The following is a 16416-nucleotide window of genomic DNA, read 5'->3' as shown; positions in this document are numbered from 1 at the left end:
TGTTCAGTGGCCTTGAGCCAGTGGTGGAAGTCCACGTTTCTTTGGCAGGGGTGGGTCCAGTGGTTTCTCAACTTCTTCTTTGATGGCCCCCTTCACTCAGTGTGACACGTTGCTAAGCAATCATATTTCATCACCCACCTCCCCCCCTCCAAGAGATGAGGCATTTGTAGACAAAAAAAACTACAGCTTATTGTGTTGTCCCCCCACCCGCACCTCCGATTGGCTACGTGCATTTCGAAATAAATTCAACATACATACATTACTTATGGGGCCTAGAGGAGGAAAGGGTCCTATGTCACACAGTTACTATCCCTTGGACCAAATGCCAGTGCCCTGTGCATGACCACTCCCAATACGTTTCGCCAGAGAGGTTGGGTGCTGCAGAGTGATGCCGAAACCTCTTCCCGTGGACGTGTTTGGAAAGTGAGATTGAGTTCTCCACTGAAAGATAATCGTACAGTGCCTCCGGCTTGGACGACGAGGATGAAGGGAACGATAGCGACCGCTTCAGCTGTCTGCAGCAGAGGCGGCGAGCTCAGAGGTAGAGGATTGACTTGAGAGTGCGACTTCAGGCATTACCACTCACTCCTCCAATCTCTGGGTTGACTCGCTTAACTCTAATAGTGGTCGCAAGGAATGTAGGATCGTTTTTCAGTTAGATGTCAATGGGGTGAAGACATTTGTCAGAGTTTGCCATTTCTATTTCGTATAGATCAGCCGGTGCCTTATTAGTACAAGAAATGAGACAATTAAGATTGCGTTGGATAAAGTGGCTTCTTTTGGTGATGATGAGAGCTCTAAACCACTTGGCTCAAGATAATGTGAAGGATCTCACTTTATTTCACATCGCTAAAATTAGTGCGGCATGGGGAAAAATGAGACAAACCAATCGGAAAAAATCAGTATGACGAGATTATGAGGTATTCATGCGCATCTCTGAAGCTCTTCCATTATAAATGCGTCAATGTCACGAGTTCGTGCTGTAGGCGTATCAGGTAAAGTTTGTTTAACCAGAAGAGAACTCAATACGCCACCGATAGTCTCGTTCGCAAGAGTGACTGGGTGATTCAAAATTTATTGCTGTGGATTTCACACCTGATGATGATTGCTTGTGTTGCAGTCGAAACGTCGTGAGAATTTTATAGTTTTATATTTATTATTTTATTAGTTCCCTACCGAAAGAAGAACCTGCAGTCACGAAAGCTTTAAATCAACAGAGTTTTTGTTGGGATGCAGAGGCGCCCAGCCAGCAGCCGTCCAGTAACCCCGAGACATATTCATTTTAACACGAGCAAGACAACCACATTCTCTATCGCAGGACTTCACACGCACACAACGAGTCGTGTGATAACGACACTGGGGCCGGGTGAGCAGGACGTAACGCGTCATCACGCACGCTCCGCACTCATGCGCGATGACGTCACCGCGCGTTAATGGCGCCTCGTGGTTGCGACGCGGTGGCGTCACGGCCATGTGCGTCCAGGGGGTGGGGGTCGTGGGCGGAGGGGGGCGGGGTCGTGGGCGGAGGGGGGCGGGGTCCTGTCCGGAGGGGGCGTGGTCGTGTGTGGAGGGGGCGTGGTCGTGAGTGGAGGGGGCGTGGTCATGTACGAAGGGGGCGTGGTCATGTGTTGAGGAGGCGTGGTCATGTGTTGAGGAGGCGTGGTCGGGTGTAGAGGGGGCGTGGTCGGGTGTAGAGGGGGCGTGGTCGGGTGTAGAGGGGGCGTGGTCAGGTGTAGAGGGGGCGTGGTCGTCTACGAAGGGGGCGTGGTCGTGGGTGGAGGGGTCATTGGGGGGGTGGTTACGCCGGGCGCCGCTGCTACCCCCGCCGCAGACATCGTGGAGGACGCCACCGCCTCGCCACTCACGGCCCGGCGCCTCCAACCTCGCGCGGGTTAAAGTAGCGAACGAAACGAACGTGAACTCGCGCGAATCAATCCTCTTCCACAGGCGACAACACACGCGACTGAAAGCCGAGGCGAGTCTACGGCGATGGCTCTGCTGCTGAAGGGAGTGTGCGTGGCGGCTCCGGTCGCGTACGCCGCGCGGCGCCTGTGGTCGCGCCCGGCCGAAGCGGAGCCCGCGGCGGGCGAGAGCGGTGGGGAGCGCGCCCTCATCTCGCTCGTGCAGGTCGTGTTCCGCCACGGGGCGCGGACACCGCTGAGCCGCGTCTCCCGCCTGCCCGAGGTGAGCGAGGGGGGGTCACGGCTCGGGCTTTGGTGGCGGTGTAACCGCACCGGGGCCCAGGCGCTGGGGCGGCCAAGTCGGGGCGAGGGGCAACATTGGACAAGGACTTTGGTGGTGGTGGTGGTGTGTTTAAGCATTGGCATGGGGGGGGGGGGCGAATAAGCTACGCCACTATATTGGGTGATTTGTTGTTGCGAGTGCAGCAGCGTGGAGATGGATGTGGCCCCGTGGTTTGGAAGTGTGGCCGCTGTGGTAGTTTGCTGCTGTTGCTGGTGGTGGCGGTGCTGCTGCTGCTGTTGTTCTGTGTCGGCTGTGCGGGATGGAGAATGGTTTGGTGGGGGGGGGGGGTCCTTCTTGCTTGGCACGTGGGTCCGCTTTGTGGCCCACGTAACGTGGAGTGCGACACGTGGGGGTTGGGGGGGTGATGCGCGCGACTTGTAAGGAGCAAAGTGAGTGGATGTGGTCTGGTGGCGCTTGTGGACGAGGAGTTGGTGGCTGCTGGTGTTGAATTTACCTTTTTTTAATCACAAGCCATCCAGTTTTGAGTTTACATTGAAGTGAGCTCTGCAACAAATGTGAGCCGTTAAGATGCCAGAATGATGTAACCAGGAATGTTCTTACATGCTGGTTCTGTTCGTGGTCACCTGATGTCTTGTTCATACCTCAGTGGGCTTTACCTGGTAAGATAAAACAACACATTTACTTTAATTCGTGTGTTTTTAAGTGATTTGTTTACCTTATCCTACACGTTGCACTCCGACCTTGTTTTCATATTGTTGTAACTTTCTTACCCGGCTCGAGTGGACATTTGTAAAAAGCAAAAAAGAGCTTTGTAGCTCATCGGATTTTTCCAGTATAACTATACATTGTGATTCTGTATCCACGACCACTGGGAAACGGGTCTCTGCCAGGATAAGCAGGGGGTGGGCATGGGTCTGTATGCCCATGCGACGTGGGGCCACGAGACTCAATGTCTTTGGTGACTTCCACTCCGTTTCCACCACCCCCAATTCCTCTCCTGCCCAAAGTATGGACCATGTTAGTAAAACTACCGACTGCAGTGTGCGCTCCTTCAAAATGGCCTCAAAGTGCACGTAGCCTGGCACAAGCGCCATGGCCGACGTCTTAGTAATAATAAATTAGACGTACATTGTAGCGCTCATCATCCTTGGATCACAGAGGGTTGTACACAATATGCATGAAAATAAAAAGTAAGCATTAAAACCCATCAATTTAAATGTCTAATAATAGTAGTCAAATTAGGTGAAAGCATTCTTAAATAGGAATGTTTTACAACATCTCAAGTCACAGCCCAATCCCTGATGTCTTTTGGCAAAGCGTCCCAGAGTTGATGTTGCTGATGTTGAGGTGCAGAATTTACGTCGTGGATTGCAACCCCTTGATGTGTCTCCCAAATACAGCAATCGTTTTGCGTGCCCCCCCCTGTTATCGTTGCCGCCGGTTGTTCTCGCAGGTCGACTGGCCACCGTCCATGCTGGAGGCCCCACCGAACACGCTCTTCCAGTACGAGGTGACGGACCTCAATGGGGGCAAGCAGCCTTCATCCCCCCTGGAGGACTCGTACCAGGCAAACCCTCTGCCGGTGCGTTCGCGCCGGTGCTGTCTCCGCACCGCGCTCCGTGCTCAAATTAATGATTGACTCGCTATCACTCTGCCACTGATTTACTGAAATGTGTTGTATTTTCTGGGCATCCCTTGATGAAGTTTAGTGGGTGTACGATTTAACACGTAGGCTTTCGCGACCAATATCATCCATAAGAGGTTTTTTGGGTTAGATCTCGTAAATATATAAAAGTGTTGTTGAAACCCGCCACCACCCGACACAGCCAACTAGTAAGGGTTGTCACGTACACAGAACATGCCAATTTGTCACTAGTACAGCACACCGGTGTGTTGGAGAGCCAAGCCACAACATTTACAATCTGAGTACGACGTTGCGTCAGTAATTACAACTCGCTTCATCAGGCGACAGCCAGATTTGTGGAGAAGTCTTAACTGTTTCGTTCCTTATATAGAGGCGTAGATGTGGTGACCACGCTTCTGCGCTCTTGCGCCAAGTGTGGGGGGGGGATTACTGAGCTCTTGCGCCAAGTAGGTGGGGGTTACTGAGTCCCCACCCCTCCACTTGGCGCAATATCTGTATGTACGATATCTGTATGTACGATATCTGTATGTCGATTTTAGCCGGGATGTTGTTGCGTTGTCTTACAGGGCGGGTGTGCGCGAGGCCAGCTGTCCTCGGTGGGCATGCAGCAGTTGTACGAGCTCGGCGTACATCTGAGGGAGACGTACATCAACGGGTGTGCTCTGGTGTCGCACACCTACACACCCAGCCAGGTTTAGTGAGTATAGCATGTTGCAGCATGTCCACACTAAGCCACGTTCCGCATCACAGGGAGTCTACACCCTAACAACAACAACTAACAACACAAACAAAAGCAAACCCAGCAGCACAGCACCCCCACACCTTGCTGTATATTAAACCTCACACAACATCAATGCACACACCACTGGATTGGTGGATCACGTGGCTTTTTGAAACTCCTAAACCCGCTTGGCTCGAAATGGTGGCTAGGAAATGGCAGTAGACTGAGAGGATTCTTGATTCTATCTGGGAGCACCTTTGACTGTTGGATTTTTTTCTTGATGTGACAGTTTGGAAACATGCTTCCTAATGTCAGTTGGCCAATCAAACCATTTCTGAATACTGAAAGAGTTTATATTGAGACTCAGTGAAGTTTTGATTAAATACAGCATATTATTATACCCACACCTCGCATCAAATCACACCCATCACCACACATCATGACGAATCAAGCAACACCACATTCGTGAAGTTAATCATGCTTTGTACTGATTTTATCTTGGTGTGGTGGTATGCTTTGGTGTTTGGTGTGTTTTACGGCTGTGTGTTGTTGTGATGGTGCATGGTGATGCAACGGGGGTGTCGTGTGTGGTCTTACGTGTGGTGGTTGAGTTTTGTCGTGGCGTGTTGGTCTGGTGGTGTATGTGATTTTATTTTATGTTGAACCGTGGTGGGTGTTTCTGGTGTGTGGTGGTATTGTTGTGTGTTGGTGGCATGTCATTGTAGTGTGCGCTCCACCAATACGGCTCGTACAATTGAGTCTGCACGGTGCCTCCTGGCCGGCCTCTTCCAACAGTCGCAGCACGGTGAGCGCCATGTGTGAGAGAGAGTGTGCTTCTGAAGGTGCACCTAGCCTGGCACTTAGTGGTGAATGGCGGGTATTGATATTGGTGCTTCTCAGGGAGTATGTGTGTCTATAATGGAAGAAGTGCTTCATCTAGTTGAATGAAAGTGGCAGGCCCATTCTCACCATTTATCATTCAAAAACGAATTAGGTGTTTTTGGGCTCTGATGCTCTGCTCGTGATCATTAAGCATCTTTGCGATGGTTGTCAGGCCCAGGTAAAGCTTCATGACTGAGAGAAATTCACTGCTTATCTTGGGTTTGTTCGGAATATCCTCTGGCTCCTACAGGATTCAACAATGTGGTAAGCCTGTCATGGCTGTATCAGTGGAATTTACATCAGTTATGTATACAATGGGAGGCTAATAGATAACCATGTACGATCAAGAGATGGCACTATATTGTTCATCGATATCACGTATGCTGATAACCTGGTAATTGCTGTCACCTCTGAGAAAGAGTTGGAGACTCTGCTTCTGAAGGTGGAGCTTGCCACTAAGAGGTGGGAGGGACCTCACCTATCGATACCACCAAAACAAGCACCTACTTGGGTTCCCTGTATAGTTGAACGCTCAAACCCCTCCACTCTGAGTAGTGGGGTTGGTTATGGTGAGGATGTAGGAGGTCCTCTACCTGGGCAGTGTGCTCATGGCCACTTCTGGCTTGGTATCTAAGCTCTCACTCTGAATCAGTCATGTGTCACTATTGTTTCATCAGCTGTGTAACGTTGTGTGGAAGCGACCTGGCACTGCACGAAGCTTCTCGGCCATAATCATACTCTTAATGAATGGTTACGTGGCGAGTGCATTTTGAGCTCCGCTGCACGTACTGGTATAATAGTCGGCGGTGTGCAAGGATAGTGATTTTGTTGGTTAGTGGCGAACATGTGGCGAGTGGTGTGATGTGTGTTGCGAGTGGTTTTCGGTGTGCATGGTTGTCTGGCTGGCGAGTTGCCGTGCGCATGGCGAGTGGTATGGTGAGTGCGTGCGGTGGTGGTGTGAAGCGCAGAACCGGCTCGGATCCACGTGTCGCACTCTCTGGCGGAAATCCTCTACCCCAACATGCACGGCTGTCCGCGCCTCGGGGCCATATACCGGTGCGTGCCCTCCCCATGGGGGTGTTGTGACTTATTGTGATGTGCTGCACTGTGTCAGATTGAGAAGGGGTAGCATGCTGCCTAGAAATGTGAAGTTGGCGTAATGTTCTATGGTATGGGAAACTTTCTTTACTTGGGGATAAATAGGACTTTCAAATATCTTTCGTGGGCAATTCACACAGTAACACACACCTTGGTGTTATCTAATAATACTGGTAGGAACCCAATGGTTCCACCAGCCCACAGGGGATTATTGTGTCCGTCCGTCGTGCAGGGAAGGGCTGGGTGGGGAGGGAGGGGCTGGGAGGGTAGGGTCGGGAGGGGCTGGGTGGGGAGGGTGGGGAGGGGCTGGGTGGGGAGGGTGGGAGGGGTGGGGCTAGGTGGGGAGGGGCTGGTCACCCCGTGGTGCCCTTATAAAACTCAACGTTTAACCTACTCACGCCGGCTTGTGCCCGCCCTCACAGTCGGGCATATTTGCGGAATACACCACGCCGCCGTTGACCCTGGCCATTGACCGAGCAACCCAACGTTCCTACCAGCTCCCTCCGCAGGAATGTGATAATTATGGCTCACCTTTACAGATGACTGATTGCGGTGTTGCCATATTAACTAATATATTCAATTAACATTTTGCCTAGCCTTTATAGAAAAGCACTCGACTCGGAAATTAGGGATGTTGAATGATAACCAATAACCGTTTTCTAAATCAATGGCTGGTACAGAAAGTCGGAAGCCGCGAATCAACTCCAGTGGAATCTTGATTTTAAGCTTTTGTGACTGCAGGAATCTATACTCTTTGGTTTTTTCGGTAGAAAAATAATAATAGATCACGACGTTTCGATCGCCACACAAGCAGTGGAATGTTAGTGATGAAGGCACCAATTGGCCCACGTGACTGGACAATGGGCACGGTGGCCTAATTCACTGTGTGGTACATTTGACCTCGCTTTTCGGTTAGAAGGTAAAAGTGCAGCCTCGCAATTGTTTCCTTGCTCGAACCGCTGCTGGTGGAAGAGCCTCCGCTGGAGGGTATTTGGACTCCTCTTCACCGCTAACCAGACGTGTTGGAAGAGTTGGACATATACTCGCACTTGACCCCACCACGGACGACCTACCAATTTACTAACTTTGGTATACCTATTTATATTGCTGGATGGGCAGAAAGCCCGGGAAATTCAGAAACTTGCCCAAATATTTCAACTGCGATGCCGGGAGAGGGAATCGAACTGGTGACCTCTGGATTGTCCAGTGTTTTAATCTTCACACCACGGCACCTCCCTTCATTTCTCATTTGAAAGGGTAAAAATATTACATGTATCGCTAGAGACATTTGTATATTTGCGGCAAACCAGTTACCGCTTTTTACCGTTTCTTTTCATGCTCTTACCGCTCATACAAAACAACCGAGTTAGCCACCCTAGTAGAGATTGATGCAGTCATCCAAGCTGTCACAAAGCTGTATACCAGGTGAGGTACTTCACATCTCACCACCAGTGTTGCTCTTAAGGCCTCTCTGCCCAATGATCCCATGGCTCCTTGGCCAGTATGCATGTGTAATGTATTATTGCGTTATCCCGCGCCCCGTGGTCTGATCCTGTGCAGGCAGGGCTGGAATAAGTGCCCCGAATGGAAGTTGCTGGAGGAGCTGCTGCCACCTCCCAGTCCTCACGCCGCCCCAGAGTCTCCTTCCAACTTCGTCGCCATCAGGGACGTCATCGTCGCCAGAGAGGTGTGTGGCGGGGGGGCCCGCAGGCTGCCTGAAATCTCAAAGTCACCGTTTATATCCAAATTGTATTTTGCACTTACTGTGGTGTAAAGTTGGTTAGTAATTGTGTCGTGTGCGAAGGGTTGGGATGATGTGTGATTGTATGGGGTGGGTGTGTCTGTGGCGCGTTGTAGGCCCATGGTATGCTGGTCCCAAAGGAGCTGTTAAGGCACAGACATGTGATTGACACCGGAGCAGTGACCACCATATTGAACATCCTGAAGACCTCTCAAAGGTACTTCACTCACCAGAGCTGGCCGCGTGACTCCGGGGCTTGATGCAGAGTTTAAAATTCAAATGTATTTTCTTTAACCAGGTGAGAACTTAGGAGATCAGTATAGAGTCTAATTTGCAAGAGTGACCTGGGGAATTAGTCTGCCAGTAGGGGCGATGAGTCCATTAAATCGATTCATCAGAAAAGCATTGTAATTGACCTCTTTGTAAGTGCTGGGGCTCGTTTACAAATGGCAGTTGCCCCAACATCCTCCCTGGCAAAGCAGGGAAACCCCCCTCAAACCACGCTCACCATCACGTGGCTGATCTTGCCGATGACATCACCAAGCCCCGCCAGCATGAGAACAGATGTGACAATTTTTTTACCCCAACTCTTTTCATATCTTCTTGGTTCTTTCGGTAAAGTCACGTAGAAGGGAAATAATACAAATAAAACATAAATAATTCTCACGACGTTTCGGCCACAACGCAAGCAGCCGTCCTCAAGTGAAGAACAGGTCTGTCGGAAAGACAGCGTCATTCATTCAGACGCTGGCTTTCCTTCATTCAGACGCTGTCTTTCCAACAGACCTGTTCTTCACCTGAGGACGGCTGCTTGTGTTGTGGCCGAAACATCGTGAGAATAATTTTATTATGTTTTATTTTTATTATTTTATTATTTCCCTTCTACGTGACTTTACCGAAAGAACTAAGAAGATGAATTCTAGATTTGAAGCTTTCGTGACTGCAAGGATTCATACTCTTAGTTCTTTCGGTAAAGTCACGTAGGTAAAAAATGAAATGAATAAAAATAAAACAATAAAAATCACGACGTTTCGGAGGCAACACAAGTCTCCGTCATCAGGTGGGACCGTCACAGCCAGATTTGCTGCATCAAGTGAGGCAAGGATTCAAGATGTAATCCCTTAAATGCAAGTTGAGGGGGGAGGAGAGGGGGGGGAGCTCATCAGAATGTGGTAGCCAATGAATGGAACGTATCGGGAGGGAGGGGGGGCGGGGCTAAAAGAAGGCACGAAGTGCTACGTAGAACGTATCGAGAGGGGGAGGGGGGCGGGGCCAAAAGAATGCACGACCGTGGTACACGAGAGTCAACGGCGTGGACGTGGTTGTGCGCAAGCAACTACTGCTGCACACGCCAACGTATTGGACGGAGAGGGGGAGGGGAGGCCAAAAGAGAGTGTGGGGTGCAAGTGTACGTGGACATGTGTAAGTACAAGCACCTGTTGATACACATGATAGAAAAGAACGAAAATGCCCATGTTTATACCAGTGCTGGCTGAACAATAAAGAGAATACTGTACTCTCTTTATTGTTCAGCCGGCACTGGTATAAACATGGGCATTTTCGTTCTTTTCTATCATGTGTATCAACAGGTGCTTGTACTTACACATGTCCACGTACACTTGCACCCCACACTCTATTTTGGCCTCCCCTCCCCCTCTCCGTCCAATACGTTGGCGTGTGCAGCAGTAGTTGCTTGCGCACAACCACGTCCACGCCGTTGACTCTCGTGTACCACGTCGTGCATTCTTTTGGCCCCCCCTCCCCCTCCCGATACGTTCTACGTAGCACTTCGTGCCTTCTTTTAGCCCCGCCCCCCTCCCTCCCGATACGTTCCATTCATTGGCTACCACATTCTGATGAGCTCCCCCCCCTCTCCTCCCCCCTCAACTTGCATTTAAGGGATTACATCTTGAATCCTTGCCTCACTTGATGCAGCAAATCTGGCTGTGACGGTCCCACCTGATGACGGAGACTTGTGTTGCCTCCGAAACGTCGTGATTTTTATTGTTTTATTTTTATTCATTTCATTTTTTACCTACGTGACTTTACCGAAAGAACTAAGAGTAAGAAGATGAATCCCTGCAGTCACGAAAGCTTTAAATCTTTTCATATCATCCGAAGAGTCAATTACCAATCAGCAAAGTAACTAATTGCTTAAATAATTGGATATCCCAACTCTATAAATAATAGAGTTTAACTTATTTTGCATTTTCTATACAAATATTTATTTTTCACGTGGGTGGAAATACTATGATGATCTTTGCACTCTTCTTAAATTGTATTTCTTGATGAAATTATACAACGGCATTGATATCGTTTGCCAATCTGTGGTGATGTTTTGTGCCTTTTGATTGGCTCAAATGTTCTGTGTCATGGTGTGTGCAGAGATGGCCTACAGCTCTGCATTGGACGTCTCCTTGACACGCTCCTCTCCAACATCGACAAGTATATGTGTGGGAAAATGTGAGCATCAACTCTCACCCCGGCATATCGCTCCAAACTAACTAGACACATTCAACAACAACACGACTCGTTTGTAAAAGAAAAAAACATATAAAAGGCAATCTGTTGGGTGTATACATAGCACAAACAATATACTTTATACTAAAGCAAAAACAGAACCTCATATTTCTTAACAGCAATGTTTGAAAATAAATTTCCTTGTAAATACTTAGTATATAGATCCACTAATTGTGTTCCAACTGTTGGTTCTGTGTATTTATATACCCATAATTATTCCATTTGGTCCAGGAGCTTTCTGTTGAATGGGATACACTGTGTATATTAACACTGGTTTAACATTGGCAATATCACATAGTGTTATACTGCTTTTTAAAAATATTGGCAATATATATAACTGAATTTTGGTTTCTTGATGTTGAGACTTGAGAATAATATTAGGCGTCGTAGGGTAATCCAGGATTGTGTGCTTGGTATGACAGTGACATATATAAAGAGGAACACGTTCGTAGACATGCAAATTATGAACGGCGTGTTGACTTATAGTAATTAGCCTTGGGCAGGACACATAGCTAGAATAAATGATGACCAATGAACACCAGTTGTGTCCAAGATCACCACTGCACGGATGGACCAATGAGATCAGTTCATGTGCAGAAGCGAGATGGATTGTAACATCACAGAAGCATGTGGGCTGGTGCCAGCATAGGGAGGCTTTCATCCAGCAGTGTATAGGCAAGTGAGGAGGTGGGAGGCTTTGGTCCTGCCATGGGGCGGAAAGTCGTTTGGGGCTCTTGAACTACATGATGACGACAACCTTTGGATATGTCCGGTCGCCACAGCTGTGTGTCGTTTCTGTTTGGTGCGGTGCTGCGCAGGAAGGAGAACCTGGTGTTGTTTTCGGCACACGATACGACGCTGCTGCCGCTGCTGGTCGGCTTGCGTGTGTTCGACGGGCAGTGGCCACCGTTCGCGTCGCACGTTGCCATTGAGCTGCACGTGGAGCCGGTCTCCCGCCGTGCGTTTGTCCGCCTCGTGTACAACGGCAAGGTGAGCACGGCCGGTGAGTGGCCGGGCAGGCCAGCAGAGGCATCACCGCCACGGGTGACACTAGGTTGGCGACGCCTTGGCATTTGGGTGCCACGGTGGCGAGATGTTAACTACCTCGCCTGGTATACAGGAGGTCGTGGGTTCGATCCCGACCATGACCCCTGAATATTTGGAGTTTGCATGTTCTCCCCGTGGTTGTGTGGCTTTTTCTCCGGGTCCTCTGGGTTTTCCCTCCACATTTAGAAACAGGCCTTTAGAGTATTTGGCTGCCATACAATTCCACACGAGAAGCCACTTTATTGCGCTATCATTTGTGGCCAGGTTGCTTCTGAAAAAGAGCTATATCGCTCAGTGGGACCTGGTAAAATAAAAAATAGTTTAATCTAGTGAAAGTGATTCAGCACTACCCTGGTGCTACCTGCTGACATGCTCGCACAATTTCCATCCACTCCGCAAAAATGCGCACGCACACTCATCACCGTTGCTAGCGCTACACGATCGAAATTCCTGTCGACGCCACTGGGGGGTGCGCGGTGAAGGTGTGATGTGTGTTGTGTGACATGGTGTGGTTTGCTGTTGCGTGGTGTTGCTGCAGGAGCGCCGCATGCCGCAGTGCAGCGCCACCCTGTGTCCTCTGGAGGAGTTCCGCGCGGCTGTCGCTGACTTGGCTCTTTCGGCCGAGCAGTTAAAGCACATCTGTGACTTGGATTACAAGCCCACATCTCCTCAGTCGCCACAGTCTACGTCTTCAGCACCGCCAACTACACCATCACAATAATCACAAACCCAGTCAACACTGTTAACATCAGCTCTGTCGACACTAACGCATGACTCGGCAACACAGTATAATTTCCATCGCAAGCGCCATCAATATAGCCATGAGCATGGTGCAAAACAGCATCATGAATATTAGATCATCAACACCACCACAAACAACTTTGCTTGTGTGCTTGCCAGGTTGGGACGTCAGCCCCACATTTTGCAAACCCACACAAAAATTATTCAAATACGGCCATTTACTGCTTCCGTCGTCAACATCGTGCTTAGCAACGATCACCCTAAGTTCCTATGTTCATTCTAAGTGCGACGAGAAAACACATTTTATCCGGAACATCGACTAGACAGCCTCTGTTCAAGCCAGATTATTCCCGGAGGCTGAGGACTCGTGTCGTAGGCTGAACATAGATCCTCAGGGAGAAATCGACTGTAGCTTCTTGTTTATTATTGTTTAGCTTGTGTCCTTCCCCCGCGCCTCCAATTAGCAGCCGGGTTGGTTACGTATAGTGCGAAATAAGTTCAACATACTTACATTATCTTCTAACAAAATAAGTACCATATTCTGAGTTAAAGAATCTCCGCAAAGTGTAGGACGCACCCCAAATTGTAAGTTGTACAAATCTGGTCTCAGGTGCGCCTATCACGTAAGACGACTTTGCTTTAAAAGTCTTGGTTAAACGCGTCTTATAACCTGGAGACTATTGTACTTGCCGTTGCTCAAGAGCACATGGCAGTATGGTATTCGCATTCTATTTAATGAATGAACATTTAAAAACCTACTTTAAGTGCTGATCTCTCAGTTGAGTAGGTAGATCTGTGCAGTAGGTTTGTTTCTGCACGTGGCTTTACGTGTGGTTTGGTTTGGCTTCTGCGCTTATATGGTCTCCACCATACAGGGTACATTTCCCACGTGGATGCATTGCGATTGGAAGAGGGACGAACATGATGTGCAGTGTCCCTGTCAATTATATGAGGAGAAGAAGAAAGTCATCAAATCAATTGGAGGTTGAAACAAACATTAACAGATTTTAATTAAATATATGAAAAGGTATGTCCACTGTAGTGAGACAGGTGTTGATACTTTATGCAGTCATGTTTTCAATCTCCAATCCCCCAGGAAAATGTTTTTATGTAGATTAGTGATTTTTTAAGTCTTTAATTTCATCTTCACCAAAATGTTGTTTACAGCTTGTGGCATTGACAGAGAATAAGCGATAAAAAGAAGTAGAAGCGATGTTCATCTAAACTGAAGACACCAAATGCCACAATATTGATAACATTTAATCATGCTTTATTGAGGAATTTAAGTTAAACAATTAGCCTTAGGAAACGTGTGTGCAGACTAATCCAGTTTTGTGCTTAGTTGCAGCATTCACTCGCCTTGAATATAAAGGTGCAGCCCTGAAATTCTCGTTCACGACACAGCTGGTGAAATGGTTTCCAGTTAGGGCAGTTGAATGCAACCAATGCAAGAGGGCAGTAGACGCTGCATGGATTGCAGCAACACCGCCAGGATGTACATGGATGGCGCATTCGTGATGGTTTGAAATTCGCCAAAGTCGCAGGACGGCGATTTTTTTATCTTTAATTTGTAGAAGGTGCACGTGCATCTCCCATGTTGCTTTCGAGGGAGGTCCAGTAGAAGGAGCTGTAAATAGACCCTCTAGGTCAGTGTTCTTCATTAGTTTTCAGAGGAGAGGGGGGGTACTTTCGCCAATAAGACGAGTGTGAGGACTGCGACACATTTGAAACCATTGGCTTAGACCGCATGGTGGGGTGTTTTCACATTTGTGTAATGTCGGGGGCCGCACTACAGGCCACCAGGGTCCGCCAATGGCCTGCATACCTTGCAATGAAGAACACTGCGCTCGATGGCATTTTGGCCAACGCTTCCATGGCCAAATGTCTTTGAAGAGGTGGGAGCACCCACACGTTCCCCTATTTCCTGTGACCTGCCACTTGTGTACCCATTTACTGCTGGGTGGACAGGGATACTTAAAAAAAAAGCTTTTTTTCCCCTTTACTGCTGCACCGATAGATAGAACCAGTGACCTCTGGATAGCAATTCCAGTGTGCGATAAATGACACCATGGCAACACCGATAGGCTTTAATTTTAGTGCTGCTGTTATTGCTCAACAGCAACAGAGGGTGCTTGTGAGATGCTGCTCTGCAACGGCCACGAAACAGTGATACTGCTTATGGCGACATGGCATTAGCTAGACATGTGATGACATAATCCTTGTAACATTCCTAGGATTAGTTTTCTTCATTATTGTTTACAAGTTGAAATTTACATTGTTTTAATTTACCCAGGTTTTTAAGCTTTCTATTGTGAACAGAAATGAGTTTGCACATGACAGTTGTACATGACAGTTTGATTATGGTGTGTCATTTACATGGCACGCCAACTTCTGCCAAACCGAAGCTGAAATTACGTGCGATTCTTACGACTTTGAAATTGTGCATTAAAGTCAAAACCATTTTACATTATAAAAGGTCTCCAAAAATACAAGTTTACCAGGTTTCTCTGTTAGTATTGACACATCAATGGGCTCCTGCGTGTTTGTATCAAAGTAATTCTCAATATAATCGCAATCAACAATGCATTCTAATGTTTACTGGACTGTTTACCATTCACGAGACACTTTTTTGTAAACATGCAGCTAATTGTAAAATCTAAAAAAATCAATTAATGACGTTTTAGTCAATGGGCTTGTCCACATTTCCCTCCCCCCCCCATGCTCTTTAAAGCAAGGATTTAAATCTGATACATTGTAAGAAATTTTCAAATTACATTTATGTGGATACTTGGCTCAAAAAGTGTACGTTAATGTGCATGTCACAGCCTATTCCACTGAATGTGGTTTGGAATCCTGGTGTTGAGAAACATTTTTGTAATGCACTCAAAAACAATTAATGAATTCAAAGTTGGTGCTTATCTGCGTTGGCAGTCCTGAACAAGTGGTTTCCATTATGCATCACTATGTTAGAGCTGTGAATTCAACACTCATGCTCCGTTTGTTTCATTTCAGCTCTAAGGGCTTACTAAGTATGCATAAAACACTCCACTTGCTCAACTGAATAATTGGAGAGTGCCATTTGTATTCCTTAAGAAGGCATCTTGAATAGTGTAAAGCAAATTAACTCATGGTATGATGACTGGGGAGGCCTTATAACAGTGGATGGATAATAGTCGTTGGTAAATGATTGTAGTTTTAACTTGGTGGTATTGGCATGGGAAGCCGAGCCAGAACAACACGCTCATTTTAATCGCAAATTAAAATTGTAGCAGTGCACATGGTACGTGTTTATCCGTGTACTTTCTGTATGAGTGCTTTTTAATTTAATGGGATATTGATCCATTGTTTTTGACATTACATTTTCAAGATGTATATTTTTTTTATAACGGGTAGTTTCTTGCAAGATTCTGTAATGTTAACACCGATTATCTCATCGCCATGTCTGGAAATATTTATTTCCGTTTATTTTGTGGCAATACTGTAGTTCAAATGAATGTGAGTGAATTACAATGTTTTAAACAAATTGGTTGGAAAAATATGCCTTTCACAAAGGTGAGAAAAAAGGTTCGTATATATATTTTTTGCACTGGTAGCAAATCTAAAATGTTTCACAATGTAACTGAAATGTTTAATAAATCCATGTCTCCGAGGAGAATAATGCTCATTGTGTCAGTTCTAAAGGACCCGTCAGCCATGTTCTATCCGTTGCTGGATGAAGCGATCACCACTTCGTTACCACTCCCCACGGTCCAACGAAGCCACAGGCCATCTCGCTCCCCACACATGAGCTAATCTCATAACTTAATCTTCACGGAG

General features: G+C 47.5%; 1 protein-coding gene across 1 annotated transcript; it reads left to right on the top strand.

Moving 5' to 3' along the window:
* The first annotated feature begins 1809 nt into the window (after positions 1-1809).
* Positions 1810-16244, top strand: ACP6 (acid phosphatase 6, lysophosphatidic). The gene is made up of 10 exons (XM_078856446.1): positions 1810-2184; positions 3659-3787; positions 4417-4547; positions 5297-5376; positions 6422-6509; positions 8112-8238; positions 8409-8509; positions 10678-10755; positions 11631-11802; positions 12398-16244. Exons 1-10 carry the CDS (start codon positions 1990-1992, stop codon positions 12578-12580), a joined length of 1284 nt encoding a protein of 427 aa, XP_078712572.1. The 5' UTR covers positions 1810-1989; the 3' UTR covers positions 12581-16244.
* The last annotated feature ends 172 nt before the right edge of the window (positions 16245-16416 follow it).

Source organism: Lampetra fluviatilis, chromosome 5 (assembly GCF_964198595.1).
Source record: "Lampetra fluviatilis chromosome 5, kcLamFluv1.1, whole genome shotgun sequence".
Classification (NCBI taxonomy): Eukaryota; Metazoa; Chordata; class Hyperoartia; order Petromyzontiformes; family Petromyzontidae; genus Lampetra; species Lampetra fluviatilis.
Note: the sequence above shows the minus strand (reverse complement) of the source record. Positions and strands in the feature narration are given on the sequence as shown.